General features: G+C 48.3%; 1 protein-coding gene across 1 annotated transcript in view; it reads left to right on the top strand.

The window, feature by feature from the left end:
* LOC116363033 (PHD finger protein 20-like protein 1) overlaps window positions 1-16,602 on the top strand; it is a 33,026-nt gene that overhangs the window by 13,648 nt on the left and 2,776 nt on the right. Inside the window, 16 exon segments of the mRNA XM_031816940.1 lie at window positions 5,538-5,744; window positions 6,020-6,217; window positions 6,405-6,464; window positions 6,898-7,182; window positions 8,116-8,334; window positions 8,849-8,902; window positions 9,013-9,114; window positions 9,617-9,726; window positions 9,728-9,764; window positions 10,913-10,986; window positions 11,153-11,263; window positions 12,148-12,247; window positions 13,148-13,343; window positions 14,576-14,737; window positions 14,905-15,064; window positions 15,682-15,910. Coding sequence (XP_031672800.1) covers window positions 5,538-5,744; window positions 6,020-6,217; window positions 6,405-6,464; window positions 6,898-7,182; window positions 8,116-8,334; window positions 8,849-8,902; window positions 9,013-9,114; window positions 9,617-9,726; window positions 9,728-9,764; window positions 10,913-10,986; window positions 11,153-11,263; window positions 12,148-12,247; window positions 13,148-13,343; window positions 14,576-14,737; window positions 14,905-15,064; window positions 15,682-15,910 — 2,304 coding nt within the window.

Raw genomic sequence — 16,602 nt, 5'->3', positions numbered from 1 at the left:
ACCCTTCCTCCTATGCTGAGTCTCCTCCTACACCTCTGTACAAGCACTGATACTTAACCCTTCCTCCTATGCTGAGTCTCCTCCTACACATCTGTACAAGCACTGATACTTAACCCTTCCTCCTATGCTGAGTCTCCTCCTAGACCTCTGTACAAGCACTGATATTTAACCCTTCCTCCTATGCTGAGTCTCCTCCTACACCTCTGTACAAGCACTGATATTTAACCCTTCCTCCTATGCAGAGTCTCCTCCTACACCTCTGTACAAGCACTGATACTTAACCCTTCCTCCTATGCTGAGTCTCCTCCTACACCTCTGTACAAGCACTGATACTTAACCCTTCCTCCTATGCTGAGTCTCCTCCTACACCTCTGTACAAGCACTGATACTTAACCCTTCCTCCTATGCTGAGTCTCCTCCTACACCTCTGTACAAGCACTGATACTTAACCCTTCCTCCTATGCTGAGTCTCCTCCTACACCTCTGTATAAGCACTGATACTTAACCCTTCCTCCTATGCTGAGTCTCCTCCTACACCTCTGTACAAGCAGTGATACTTAACCCTTCCTCCTATGCTGAGTCTCCTCCTACACCTCTGTATAAGCACTGATATTTAACCCTTCCTCCTATGCTGAGTCTCCTCCTACACCTCTGTACAAGCACTGATATTTAACCCTTCCTCCTATGCTGAGTCTCCTCCTACACCTCTGTATAAGCACTGATATTTAACCCTTCCTCCTATGCTGAGTCTCCTCCTACACCTCTGTATAAGCACTGATACTTAACCCTTCCTCCTATGCTGAGTCTCCTCCTACACCTCTGTACAAGCAGTGATACTTAACCCTTCCTCCTATGCTGAGTCTCCTCCTACACCTCTGTACAAGCACTGATATTTAACCCTTCCTCCTATGCTGAGTCTCCTCCTACACCTCTGTACAAGCACTGATATTTAACCCTTCCTCCTATGCTGAGTCTCCTCCTACACCTCTGTACAAGCACTGATATTTAACCCTTCCTCCTATGCTGAGTCTCCTCCTACACCTCTGTACAAGCACTGATACTTAACCCTTCCTCCTATGCTGAGTCTCCTCCTACACCTCTGTACAAGCACTGATATTTAACCCTTCCTCCTATGCTGAGTCTCCTCCTACACCTCTGTATAAGCACTGATATTTAACCCTTCCTCCTATGCTGAGTCTCCTCCTACACCTCTGTACAAGCACTGATATTTAACCCTTCCTCCTATGCTGAGTCTCCTCCTACACCTCTGTATAAGCACTGATATTTAACCCTTCCTCCTATGCTGAGTCTCCTCCTACACCTCTGTACAAGCACTGATATTTAACCCTTCCTCCTATCCTGAGTCTCCTCCTACACCTCTGTATAAGCACTGATATTTAACCCTTCCTCCTATCCTGAGTCTCCTCCTACACATCTGTACAAGCACTGATATTTAACCCTTCCTCCTATGCTGAGTCTCCTCCTACACCTCTGTACAAGCACTGATATTTAACCCTTCCTCCTATGCTGAGTCTCCTCCTACACCTCTGTACAAGCACTGATATTTAACCCTTCCTCCTATGCTGAGTCTCCTCCTACACCTCTGTACAAGCACTGATATTTAACCCTTCCTCCTATGCTGAGTCTCCTCCTACACCTCTGTACAAGCACTGATACTTAACCCTTCCTCCTATGCTGAGTCTCCTCCTACACCTCTGTACAAGCACTGATATTTAACCCTTCCTCCTATGCTGAGTCTCCTCCTACACCTCTGTACAAGCACTGATACTTAACCCTTCCTCCTATGCTGAGTCTCCTCCTACACCTCTGTACAAGCACTGATACTTAACCCTTCCTCCTATGCTGAGTCTCCTCCTACACCTCTGTACAAGCACTGATACTTAACCCTTCCTCCTATGCTGAGTCTCCTCCTACACCTCTGTACAAGCACTGATACTTAACCCTTCCTCCTATGCTGAGTCTCCTCCTACACCTCTGTACAAGCACTGATATTTAACCCTTCCTCCTATGCTGAGTCTCCTCCTACACCTCTGTACAAGCAGTGATACTTAACCCTTCCTCCTATGCTGAGTCTCCTCCTACACCTCTGTACAAGCACTGATATTTAACCCTTCCTCCTATGCTGAGTCTCCTCCTAGACCTCTGTACAAGCACTGATACTTAACCCTTCCTCCTATGCTGAGTCTCCTCCTACACCTCTGTACAAGCACTGATATTTAACCCTTCCTCCTATGCTGAGTCTCCTCCTACACCTCTGTACAAGCAGTGATACTTAACCCTTCCTCCTATGCTGAGTCTCCTCCTACACCTCTGTACAAGCAGTGATATTTAACCCTTCCTCCTATGCTGAGTCTCCTCCTACACCTCTGTACAAGCACTGATACTTAACCCTTCCTCCTATGCTGAGTCTCCTCCTACACCTCTGTACAAGCAGTGATACTTAACCCTTCCTCCTATGCTGAGTCTCCTCCTACACCTCTGTACAAGCACTGATACTTAACCCTTCCTCCTATGCTGAGTCTCCTCCTACACCTCTGTACAAGCACTGATACTTAACCCTTCCTCCTATGCTGAGTCTCCTCCTACACATCTGTACAAGCACTGATACTTAACCCTTCCTCCTATGCTGAGTCTCCTCCTAGACCTCTGTACAAGCACTGATATTTAACCCTTCCTCCTATGCTGAGTCTCCTCCTACACCTCTGTACAAGCACTGATATTTAACCCTTCCTCCTATGCAGAGTCTCCTCCTACACCTCTGTACAAGCACTGATACTTAACCCTTCCTCCTATGCTGAGTCTCCTCCTACACCTCTGTACAAGCACTGATACTTAACCCTTCCTCCTATGCTGAGTCTCCTCCTACACCTCTGTACAAGCACTGATACTTAACCCTTCCTCCTATGCTGAGTCTCCTCCTACACCTCTGTACAAGCACTGATACTTAACCCTTCCTCCTATGCTGAGTCTCCTCCTACACCTCTGTATAAGCACTGATACTTAACCCTTCCTCCTATGCTGAGTCTCCTCCTACACCTCTGTACAAGCAGTGATACTTAACCCTTCCTCCTATGCTGAGTCTCCTCCTACACCTCTGTATAAGCACTGATATTTAACCCTTCCTCCTATGCTGAGTCTCCTCCTACACCTCTGTACAAGCACTGATATTTAACCCTTCCTCCTATGCTGAGTCTCCTCCTACACCTCTGTATAAGCACTGATATTTAACCCTTCCTCCTATGCTGAGTCTCCTCCTACACCTCTGTATAAGCACTGATACTTAACCCTTCCTCCTATGCTGAGTCTCCTCCTACACCTCTGTACAAGCAGTGATACTTAACCCTTCCTCCTATGCTGAGTCTCCTCCTACACCTCTGTACAAGCACTGATATTTAACCCTTCCTCCTATGCTGAGTCTCCTCCTACACCTCTGTACAAGCACTGATATTTAACCCTTCCTCCTATGCTGAGTCTCCTCCTACACCTCTGTACAAGCACTGATATTTAACCCTTCCTCCTATGCTGAGTCTCCTCCTACACCTCTGTACAAGCACTGATACTTAACCCTTCCTCCTATGCTGAGTCTCCTCCTACACCTCTGTACAAGCACTGATATTTAACCCTTCCTCCTATGCTGAGTCTCCTCCTACACCTCTGTATAAGCACTGATATTTAACCCTTCCTCCTATGCTGAGTCTCCTCCTACACCTCTGTACAAGCACTGATATTTAACCCTTCCTCCTATGCTGAGTCTCCTCCTACACCTCTGTATAAGCACTGATATTTAACCCTTCCTCCTATGCTGAGTCTCCTCCTACACCTCTGTACAAGCACTGATATTTAACCCTTCCTCCTATCCTGAGTCTCCTCCTACACCTCTGTATAAGCACTGATATTTAACCCTTCCTCCTATCCTGAGTCTCCTCCTACACATCTGTACAAGCACTGATATTTAACCCTTCCTCCTATGCTGAGTCTCCTCCTACACCTCTGTACAAGCACTGATATTTAACCCTTCCTCCTATGCTGAGTCTCCTCCTACACCTCTGTACAAGCACTGATATTTAACCCTTCCTCCTATGCTGAGTCTCCTCCTACACCTCTGTACAAGCACTGATATTTAACCCTTCCTCCTATGCTGAGTCTCCTCCTACACCTCTGTACAAGCACTGATACTTAACCCTTCCTCCTATGCTGAGTCTCCTCCTACACCTCTGTACAAGCACTGATACTTAACCCTTCCTCCTATGCTGAGTCTCCTCCTACACCTCTGTACAAGCACTGATACTTAACCCTTCCTCCTATGCTGAGTCTCCTCCTACACCTCTGTACAAGCACTGATACTTAACCCTTCCTCCTATGCTGAGTCTCCTCCTACACCTCTGTACAAGCACTGATACTTAACCCTTCCTCCTATGCTGAGTCTCCTCCTACACCTCTGTACAAGCACTGATACTTAACCCTTCCTCCTATGCTGAGTCTCCTCCTACACCTCTGTACAAGCACTGATATTTAACCCTTCCTCCTATGCTGAGTCTCCTCCTACACCTCTGTACAAGCAGTGATACTTAACCCTTCCTCCTATGCTGAGTCTCCTCCTACACATCTGTACAAGCACTGATATTTAACCCTTCCTCCTATGCTGAGTCTCCTCCTACACCTCTGTACAAGCACTGATATTTAACCCTTCCTCCTATGCTGAGTCTCCTCCTACACCTCTGTACAAGCACTGATATTTAACCCTTCCTCCTATGCTGAGTCTCCTCCTACACCTCTGTACAAGCAGTGATACTTAACCCTTCCTCCTATGCTGAGTCTCCTCCTACACATCTGTACAAGCACTGATATTTAACCCTTCCTCCTATGCTGAGTCTCCTCCTACACCTCTGTACAAGCACTGATATTTAACCCTTCCTCCTATGCTGAGTCTCCTCCTACACCTCTGTACAAGCACTGATATTTAACCCTTCCTCCTATGCTGAGTCTCCTCCTACACCTCTGTACAAGCACTGATATTTAACCCTTCCTCCTATGCTGAGTCTCCTCCTACACCTCTGTACAAGCACTGATATTTAACCCTTCCTCCTATGCTGAGTCTCCTCCTACACCTCTAAACAGCCAATGCATCTCTGTTACTAGACAGAACCTTAGTGATATCTGTTCTTCTTCACTTCATCTGACCTGACCCGCTACCCCAAAGTGCTCACTCCTCCCCAACTCAAGGCTGACATGGTGATTGGTACCAGACTGTGTGTCTTCTCATCCCAGAGGATCCCACCCATAGGATGCCTGATGGCTAACAATAACATATCCTGACATAATGTAAACGTTATACATTAAGCTCTCTCCCTCAGTGACATGAATTAGTATATTTCATATTCTCAGAACCCAACAGTAGTAAGACTTGGGGAGCTCGGGCTGCGATCACTGTCAGCACAAAACTATTTTCCATGATGATACTTAGTGGGTCATTTGGCTGTTTGTTAAGTGACGGCGCTGTGCTTCCTCTCCAACAGGGCATGGTGAGACGGTTCCTCCAGGCTCCCCCAGGAGCTCAGAACAGAGCCAGAGGAGGAGACGCTCCCAGCGCCTGGCCACCGTCAGCCCTGATATAAACTCTGACCCCAGCGTGACCTCTAACCCCGCCACCACCCAGTGCCCGGACCTCTCACCCCATGGGAGGGAGCACAACACATCTCACAAAGACCCCTCCTCTCCAGAGGGTGAGTGCAGCCTCGAGGAACAGGAGTTCTTCCTGACGACCTTCGTGAACGGGGTCATATTAACTAGGAACCGAATGGGCCGAAACAGAGCGTGAACTACCTGAACTTGTCAAATAACAAACGCTTGTTTTTAATTTTGCGTGACAAAATGTTTTGCTACAGTGTGCACTAATGAATACAACCCTGACCAAGAAAAAAAAAAACATGAACAACCAGGAAAACAGGTCTATTTATTCAACCCTGAATCTATTCTGTGTGTAATTGTCCTCCTTTAGATCAAATGACAAACTCTGTGGAGAAGGCAGAGTCATCGACCCTCCACAACTACTGTGTCGGCACACCACCTACACCTTCATCTGCTGCCTCCATCCTCACACCATCTCATCCACCAATCACACACAGAGACCAGCTGACTGACGGGCCATCAGCCAATCATACGGCAGTGGCAGACAAATTCCCACCCTTAGCTGCAGGTAATTCTTGACTGGGGAAGTGATTTATTCTCAACTGCAGCATCTCAAATGGCCTCCTATTCCCTACAAAGTGCGCTAAAGGAGTGTACTTTCTAGGGGAGTAGGGTGCCGTTAGGGTCAGACATTGTACAGGATAATGTACGTTAGATAATGTCCTAATCCATCTGTGTTTCTGTTTGATTTGTAGCTGCTGGGAGGAGAAGTATTACCAGGACCTCTAAACTAAACAAACACACCAGGGAGCCAAGTAGGTTTTCTCCTCAAATTCATTACAGATTATTTTACTTTGATTGTATTACTTTCAACCATTACTTTTCATTTCCTTCAAGGCTTACTGCAATTATTATTCATGTTCCGGTAAGAAGCCGATCTTTACCAAGTCCTCTCTGTCCGATAGAATGGAAGCATACTCAAACGCTTTTCAGCCCAGCTTGAACAAAAAGGGTGTCATGTTCTGGACTGAGAGACTTGATAATCCAGTAAAACATTCTCTCTCTCTCTCTTTCTCTCTTTCTTTCTCTCTTTCTTTCTCTCTTTCTCTCTCTTTCTCTCTCTCTTTCTCTCTCTCTTTCTCTCTCTCTTTCTCTCTCTCTCTTTCTCTCTTTCTCTCTCTTTCTCTCTCTTTCTCTCTCTTTCTCTCTCTTTCTCTCTCTTTCTCTCTTCTGTGTCCTCTCTCTCAGTCATGAACACCAAGTGGTGTGATGACCCAACGTCTCCCAACGACCTGGACCTCTACAAGTGTAAGATCCCTGGGTGCTCCAAGGCCTTCCGCAAAGCCAAGCTGCTGGACTACCACCTCAAGTATTACCACAACGCTGACAAGGACCTCCAGGACTCTGAGCTGCCAGGCTCCCCAGACAGGGCTGGTCGTACCCGGGCCACCTCAGCCTCCATGCCCACCACCACCACCCTGCTGGAGATCCCTGACAACACGAAGAGACGCAGGACTGTCTCCACCTCATCGTGTATGGATTTACATTTCATTCATTTGAGAACACAGTTAGTTGTATGTAACTTGAATAAACAAATTCACAAGATTGTTTTAGGGTTATATCCCAAATGGCACCCTATTCCCTATATAGTGCACTACTTTTGTCCAGAGCCATACCTTATACTCTCTCTCTCACCCCCCTCTGTCCCTCAGCGCTGTCCCCTCAGGGCCATATGTTTTATACTGTCTCCTCTGTCCCCTCAGGTCCATATGTTTTATACTGTCCCCTCTGTCCCCTCAGGGCCATATGTTTTATACTGTCCCCTCTGTCCCCTCAGGGCCATATGTTTTATACTGTCCCCTCTGTCCCCTCAGGGCCATATGTTTTATACTGTCCCCTCTGTCCCCTCAGGGCCATATGTTTTATACTGTCTCCTCTGTCCCCTCGGGGCCATATGTTTTATACTGTCCCCTCTGTCCCCTCCGGGCCATATGTTTTATACTGTCCCCTCTGTCCCCTCAGGGCCATAGGTTTCATACTGTCCCCTCCGGGCCATATGTTTTATACTGTCCCCTCCGGGCCATATGTTTTATACTGTCCCCTCTGTCCCCTCAGGGCCATATGTTTTATACTGTCCCCTCAGGGCCATATGTTTTATACTGTCTCCTCTGTCCCCTCAGGGCCATATGTTTTATACTGCCTCCTCTGTCCCCTCAGGGCCATAGGTTTCATACTGTCTCCTCTGTCCCCTCAGGGCCATATGTTTTATACTGTCCCCTCAGGGCCATAGGTTTCATACGGTCTCCTCTGTCCCCTCAGGGCCATATATTTTATACTGTCTCCTCTGTCCCCTCAGGGCCATAGGTTTCATACTGTCTCCTCTGTCCCCTCAGGGCCATATATTTTATACTGTCTCCTCTGTCCCCTCAGGGCCATAGGTTTTATACTGTCTCCTCTGTCCTCCAGCACTGTACCCTCCGGGCCATATGTTCCAACTGGACTGTACTGGACTGGGGAGCTGTCTGAAACCTCCCAGGTTGAACAGGAAGAAGCGCTCCTCTGCCTCCATGAGCTCTGACAGCACAGAGCTGTCTCTCCCTCCGCCGCCTCAGGAGAAGAGCTTCGAGTCCCTCCACGACAAGATTCTGAAGAAGGTGATCGATAAGGACAAGCACCTGGAGCCAGGTTAGTGGCAGGGCAGTGGGCCTTCCTGAGGGGCTGTGAGGCCTGGAGCCAGGTTAGTGGCAGGGCAGTGGGCCTTCCTGAGGGGCTGTGAGGCCTGGAGCCAGGTTAGTGGCAGGGCAGTGGGCCTTCCTGAGGGGCTGTGAGGCCTGGAGCCAGGTTAGTGGCAGGGCAGTGGGCCTTCCTGAGGGGCTGTGAGGCCTGGAGCCAGGTTAGTGGCAGGGCAGTGGGCCTTCCTGAGGGGCTGTGAGGCCTGGAGCCAGGTTAGTGGCAGGGCAGGATGCAGCAGGTGTATAACAGCCCAGTGACATGCTTCACTGGCCAGCTCTTTCCCAACAACACACAATGAGGTAGTGATATAGATGAGAAGAAAAACACATGAAATACGACAGAGGGGAAAAGAAACAATCTAAAGTAGTGCACTATATAGGGAATAGGGTACCGTTTGGGTCACACAATTAAATCAACCCAGTTCGCTGCAGAGACCTGTGATTGAATTACATGACTTCTTCTACAGGGTTAATAAAGAATGAGAAGAAGGTGAAACTGGAGGAGAAATCCCAGGTGATCGGTGAGATTGTGTTCTAGTTCTCTTCTTAGCAGTTGTAATAAATAACATTCCTCCGTTGTTCCGAGCCAATCAGTTTGGTGATTAAATAGATGTTCTGTTTTGGTTTTTAGGAAAAAAGAAGGACAAAGAGCGGAGGGACAGGAAAGAGAAGGAACACTTCAAAATGAAACAGAAGAAGAAGAAGAAGAAGAGGAGGAAATCTAAGCAGCACTGTACGTTTAGTTCAGGTGCTGTATCTTACTGTTTCTCCAAGGGCTCCTGCTGTTGTGTGTAGTATGTTGTCAGCGAATGACCAGTCCATTTGTATAGCTTATTGTAAACGTATATATTTAAAAAAATATATTTTTATTTTATTTTTTATTTAACCTTTATTTAACTAGGCAAGTCAGTTAAGAACACATTCTTATTTTCAATGACGGCCTGGGAACAGTGGGTTAACTGCCTGTTCAGGGGCAGAACGACAGATTTGTACCTTGTCAGCTCGGGGTTTGAACTCGCAACCTTCCGGTTACTAGTCCAACACTCTAACCACTAGGCTACGCTGCCGCCCCGAGACATAAGATAGTACTTAATCAATCCTCAAAGGGGGGAGTTTAATTTCCCCAGCCAATACACACAACACCAATAAATACAGAAGTGAAAGATAAACAGACGCTAGAAGTAGCACATCTTCAATACATTATAAAAACACATTCTGTGTTTTCTCACCTGCAGGTTATTCTGACTACGATGACATGTCCCTGTCCTTCCTGGAGCGATCTACGGCGTCTGCTCTTCACCGCTCCTCCTCTTCCTCCTGCTCCACCACCAAACATTACCAGTACCCCCCGCGCCATCCTCTCTGTGGACCTGACCGGAGAGAGTGAGTGAGAATCGCCTGACAGGGCATCTTTTCTATGGAATGAACGCGTATCAATACATGTGTATATCAACTGATCACATTTCATCTTTACATGAATGTGCTGTTCAAATGGATCAACTCACATATCTCTCCCCCTCCCCCCTCTCTCCCCCTCCCCCCCCTCTCTCCCTACCTCTCCCTCTCTCCCTACCTCCCCCTCTCTCCCTACCTCCCCCTCTCTCTCTACCTCCCCTCTCTCCCTACCTCTCCCTCTCTCTCTACCTCCCCCTCTCTCCCTACCTCCCCCTCCCCCCTCTCTCCCTACCTCCCCCTCTCTCTCTACCTCCCCCCTCTCTCCCTACCTCCCCCTCTCTCTCTACCTCCCCCCTCTCTCCCCCCTCCCCCCTCTCTCCCTACCTCTCCCTCTCTCCCTACCTCCCCCTCTCTCCCTACCTCCCCCTCTCTCTCTACCTCCCCCTCTCTCCCTACCTCCCCCTCCCCCCTCTCTCCCTACCTCCCCCTCTCTCTCTACCTCCCCCTCCCCCCTCTCTCCCTACCTCCCCCTCCCCCCTCTCCCTACCTCCCCCCTCTCTCCCTACCTCCCCCTCTCTCCCTACCTCCCCCTCTCTCCCTACCTCCCCCTCTCTCCCTACCTCTCCCTACCTCCCCCTCTCCCCCTCTCTCTCCCTACCTCCCCCTCCCCCCCTCTCTCCCTACCTCCCCCCTCTCTACCTCCCCCTCTCTCTCCCTACCTCCCCCTCTCTCTCCCTACCTCCCCCTCTCTCTCCCTACCTCCCCCTCTCTCTCCCTACCTCCCCCTCTCTCTCCCTACCTCCCCCTCTCTCTCCCTACCTCCCCCTCTCTCTCCCTACCTCCCCCCCTCTCTCCCTACCTCCCCCTCTCTCTCCCTACCCCCCCCTCTCTCCCTACCTCCCCCTCTCTCTCCCTACCTCCCCCACTCTCTCCCTACCTCCCCCTCTCTCTCCCTACCTCCCCTTCCCCCCCCTCTCTCTCCCTACCTCCCCCTCTCTCTCCCTACCTCCCCCTCTCTCTCCCTACCTCCCCTTCCCCCCCCTCCCCCTATCCCCCCCCTCTCTCTCCCACTTCCCCCTTTCTCTCCCACTTCCCCCTTTCTCTCCCTATCTCCTCCCCCCCCTCTCCCTCTCCAGACCTGTCAGACATAGAGTTCCTGGAGGACTCGACCACAGAGAGCCTGCTGTTTAGTGGAGATGAGTACAACCAGGTAGGGTTGTCACCATACTACCATTTATTTCTGGAAACATAGAAAACAGGAAGCAGACTGGAATCCATGGTCCTTTAGGATCCTCCTCTATGTAATAGATTGTGTGTTATAGCTTAGGAAATGTATAGATGTGACTAAGGGGGTTTGTTTTGAACCCTCCGACCAGGACTTTGACTCTCTAAACATGGAGGACTTCCAGGAGGAGGATGAGGATGGTACCCAGGAGATCGTCCGCTGTATCTGTGAGATGGACGAGGAGAATGGATTCATGATTCAGGTACTGGACTGACTGGAGCCCTCAGACTAGTGTTCTGCCTGAGGTGGGGTGGTTCTGCCTGAGGTGGGGTGGTTCTGCCTGAGGTGGGGTGGTTCTGCCTGAGGTGGGGTGGTTCTGCCTGAGGTGGGGTGGAACATTCCAGTCACTTGTGGTGTAAATTCAACACCAAGGACACCTGAAGTTAATATTAAATGAATCACTCTTTAGTATCAGTTAACTGGGGAGTTTACAACAAATACATGTACAAAGTACAAGTCTGCCACAAGCTCCGCCAGGGCGTTCCCTTCAGGCCTCTAATATGGGACCCTCCTGAGTGGCGCAGTGGTCTAAGGTGCTACATTGCAGTGCTAGAGGCGTCACTACTGACCCTGGTTCGATCCCGGGCTGTATCACAACCGGCCGTGGTCGGGAGTCCCATAGGGCGGCGCACAATTGGCCCAGCGTTGTCTGGGTTAGTGGTGCGTTTGGCCGGGGGTGGGGGGATTTGGGGAGTGTTTCAGGAATTTGGGGGGAGTTTCCGGAATTTTCCAACTGTCCCTCAGACATAACAATGGGGCATAAACATGTCTGTTGTCATGTGGGCTCCCGAGTGGCGCAGCGGTCTAAGGCACAGCATCTCAGTACTAGAGGAGTCACTACAGACACCCTGGTTGGAATCCAGGCTGTATCACAACCGGCCATGATTGGGAGTCCCATAGGGCGGTGCTCGTCCGGGTTTGGACGGGGTAGGCTGTCATTTGTAAATAAGAATTTGTTCCTAACTGACTTGTCTAGTTAAATAAATAAATACAATGTATTATATATGTTTCAGACCTGGGTTCAGATAGTATTTGTTTCCACCTAAACACACACACATTCAATCTCTCTCTCGCTCTGTGTTTCAGTGTGAGGAGTGTATGTGCTGGCAGCACAGTGTGTGTATGGGGCTTCTGGAGGATAGCATCCCGGACCAGTACATATGTTACATCTGCAGAGACCCTCCAGGTAACATCATACCCTACATTCCCCTAACCACAGATCTAGGATCAGATTACTCCCCAACCTAAACCATTAGGGGGATGAAAGATAATCTCACCCTGTGTCAGTGGTTAGAGACAACTTTTAGCCTGGTCCCAGATCTGTTTGTGCTCTTGACAGCTCCGTTGATGTCATTGTCAAACCAAACATGACCATGAGTGACAAGGAGTTGGTATGATAACACAAACAGACTGGCACTCAGGCTAGGCAACTTCTGTCTACCCTATACAATTTACAAACAAGACTGGCACTCAGGCTAGGCAACTTCTACCTACCCTATACAATTTACAAACAAGACTGGCACTCAGGCTAGGCAACTTCTACCTACCCTATACAATTTACAAACAAGACTGGCACTCAGGCTAGGCAACTTCTACCTACCCTATACAATTTACAAACAAGACTGGCACTCAGGCTAGGCAACTTCTACCTACCCTATACAATTTACAAACAAGACTGGCACTCAGGCTAGGCAACTTCTACCTACCCTATACAATTTACAAACAAGACTGGCACTCAGGCTAGGCAACTTCTACCTACCCTATACAATTTACAAACAAGACTGGCACTCAGGCTAGGCAACTTCTACCTACCCTATACAATTTACAAACAAGACTGGCACTCAGGCTAGGCAACTTCTACCTACCCTATACAATTTATAAACAAGACTGGCACTCAGGCTAGGCAACTTCTACCTACCCTATACAATTTACAAACAAGACTGGCACTCCGGCTAGGCAACTTCTACCTACCCTATACAATTTACAAACAAGACCAAGATATTCCTACATCATTATTATTATTATTATTATCATCATCAACATGTTGGTTGTTTTCCTGACATGTCCATTTGTTTTTGTTGTTTAGGTCAAAGGTGGAGTGCCAAATATCTCCATGACAAAGACTGGTTGAACAAGGGTCAGATGTACGGCTTGTCCTTCCTCTCTGAGAACTACTCTGAGCAGAACTGTAAGACCAGCGTGTCCACCCATCAGCTGTTAGCAGACGTGTTCAGTGTCAACAACGTCCTTCACGGACTACAGCTGAAGATGGACATACTACAGTAGGTCCCCTGTCAACACGTAGGGCAACGTTTTCATCACACTGAAGAGAACTGTGGAACTCATTGTCTGTAGTACTGGGTTCTGGTCAAATCTAGTGCACTATGAAGGGAATAGGGTGCCATAGGGTTCTGGTCAAATCTAGTGCACTATAAAGGGAATAGGGTGCCATAGGGTTCTGGTCAAATCTAGTGCACTATAAAGGGAATAGGGTGCCATAGGGTTCTGGTCAAATCTAGTGCACTATGAAGGGAATAGGGTGCCATAGGGTTCTGGTCAAATCTAGTGCACTATAAAGGGAATAGGGTGCCATAGGGTTCTGGTCAAATCTAGTGCACTATAAAGGGAATAGGGTGCCATAGGGTTCTGGTCAAATCTAGTGCACTATAAAGGGAATAGGGTGCCATAGGGTTCTGGTCAAATCTAGTGCACTATAAAGGGAATAGGGTGCCATAGGGTTCTGGTCAAATCTAGTGCACTATAAAGGGAATAGGGTGCCATAGGGTTCTGGTCAAATCTAGTGCACTATAAAGGGAATAGGGTGCCATAGGGTTCTGGTCAAATCTAGTGCACTATGAAGGGAATAGGGTGCCATAGGGTTCTGGTCAAATCTAGTGCACTATAAAGGGAATAGGGTGCCATAGGGTTCTGGTCAAATCTAGTGCACTATAAAGGGAATAGGGTGCCATAGGGTTCTGGTCAAATCTAGTGCACTATAAAGGGAATAGGGTGCCATAGGGTTCTGGTCAAATCTAGTGCACTATAAAGGGAATAGGGTGCCATAGGGTTCTGGTCAAATCTAGTGCACTATAAAGGGAATAGGGTGCCATAGGACTCTGGTCAAATCTAGTGCACTATAAAGGGAATAGGGTGCCATAGGGTTCTGGTCAAATCTAGTGCACTATAAAGGGAATAGGGTGCCATAGGACTCTGGTCAAATCTAGTGCACTATAAAGGGAATAGGGCGCCATAGGGTTCTGGTCAAATCTAGTGCACTATAAAGGGAATAGGGTGCCATAGGGTTCTGGTCAAATCTAGTGCACTATAAAGGGAATAGGGTGCCATAGGGTTCTGGTCAAATCTAGTGCACTATAAAGGGAATAGGGTGCCATAGGGTTCTGGTCAAATCTAGTGCACTATAAAGGGAATAATGTGCCATAGGGTTCTGGTATTTGAAACGGATCCATGATCATTTGGAGTCAAAATTAACCATTACTTCCTTGTCCACCTATAGGAACAAACACAATCCCAATTTGCACTTCTGGGCTCGGTCATGGGTGAACTCTGACGAGGACCAGCCCATGGGCGGTCTCCCTGACTGCATCCACATGACAGATAACTCTCTGAACAACCAGAACTCCTCCAAGACAGACACTTACATCACCAGCGAACACAGGTATACGTTCAGCTGAGTAACACCTGATTTTAGTAGCGATGGGCACTGGTATGGAATCAAACATTATCCATGTTGTGTTGAATTAGCCATATTGGTGCCCGTCACTAGTTTACAGTGTGTTCATAATGTATTTTATTGATTGTCTTTGTAATCACTCTGCTCTACAGCTACCAGAAACCCCCCAGCCCCGGACAGCTGGAACACTGGCCCTCTACAGACCCCCACGGCTCTAACAGCCAGGAGGGAGGAGGGGTGGGGGCGGACCTGGTGCTGGCTAATACTAACCCCGCCTCCCACTCCACCCACTTCACAGCCAAGGAACAGGAAGTAAGAAAGGTGTTGTTGATCTTCATTGTCTCTTGTTTGTTTTTAAGGCGATCACTTTATTCATCAGTTGTACATCAGGTCCAACTGGGATGTAACTTCATCCCAACCTCTCCTAAAGACAATACACTACATGGAGAGGTAGGAACAGGGGACTGTTTATCTCAACCTCTCCTAAAGACAATACACTACATGGAGAGGTAGGAACAGGGGACTGTTTATCCCAACCTCTCCTAAAGACAATACACTACATGGAGAGGTAGGAACAGGGGACTGTTTATCTCAACCTCTCCTAAAGACAATACACTACATGGAGAGGTAGGAACAGGGGACTGTTTATCTCAACCTCTCATAAAGACAATATACTACATGGAGAGGTAGGAACAGGGGGTGCCCGTGGTATCTAGGGTTTGATACATTTAACCCCTCCCCACCAGCTCACTTCCGGGACAGATTTTTCCTGTCAGACCCGGGGTTCGAACTGGCAACCCTCTGGTTGCTGTCTCGCCTCTCTAACCACTAGGCTACCGGCTTTCCTTTAAAGAAAATTAACTGTAAAATGTGTTGATCAATTTTGATTAGATTTTTGTGGTTGAGTTAATGCTGTGTGTTGTCAACAGAAGACAACTGCCCTGGCTGTGCCTGGCTCCCTGGCTATGCCTGGCTGTCTAAATGAGAGGGGACCAGACTCAGTGCTGGCTGTGCCTGGCTGTCTGAATGAGAGGGGACCAGACTCAGTGGAACATGCCAGGAACTGTCTCCAGTGGCAGATGAACCTCCTGACTCACATAGAAGATGTTCAGAACCAGGTGGCAGGCAGGATGGACCTAATAGAGAAGGAGCTTGATGGTAAATGGGGTGTTCTGGGTGGTCTAGAGAAGGAGCTTGATGGTAAATGGGGTTTTCTGGGTGGTCTAGAGAAGGAGCTTGATGGTAATGGTAGTGGTCTAGAGAAGGAGCTTGATGGTAAATGGGGTGTTCTGGGTGGTCTAGAGAAGGAGCTTGATGGTAAATGGTAGTGGTCTAGAGAAGGAGCTTGATGGTAAATGGTAGTGGTCTAGAGAAGGAGCTTGATGGTAAATGGTAGTGGTCTAGAGAAGGAGCTTGATGGTAAATGGGGTGTTCTGGGTGGTCTAGAGAAGGAGCTTGATGGTAAATGGTAGTGGTCTAGAGAAGGAGCTTGATGGTAAATGGGGTGTTCTGGGTGGTCTAGAGAAGGAGCTTGATGGTAAATGGGGTGTTCTGGGTGGTCTAGAGAAGGAGCTTGATGGTAAATGGGGTGGTCTAGAGAAGGAGCTTGATGGTAAATGGGGTGGTCTAGAGAAGGAGCTTGATGGTAAATGGGGTGTTCTGGGTGGTCTAGAGAAGGAGCTTGATGGTAAATGGGGTGGTCTAGAGAAGGAGCTTGATGGTAAATGGGGTGGTCTGGGTGGTCTAGAGAAGGAGCTTGATGGTAAATGGTAGTGGGTGGTCCACTAAATACACTGTCCTATCAATAAACTAATACTGTCCTATCCTATACACTAATATACTGTCCTATC

This window comes from Oncorhynchus kisutch, unplaced genomic scaffold, assembly GCF_002021735.2.
Source record: "Oncorhynchus kisutch isolate 150728-3 unplaced genomic scaffold, Okis_V2 scaffold903, whole genome shotgun sequence".
Taxonomy (NCBI): domain Eukaryota; kingdom Metazoa; phylum Chordata; class Actinopteri; order Salmoniformes; family Salmonidae; genus Oncorhynchus; species Oncorhynchus kisutch.
The sequence above is the reverse complement of the archived record's forward strand: the minus strand, read 5'-3'. Positions and strand labels throughout refer to the sequence as shown.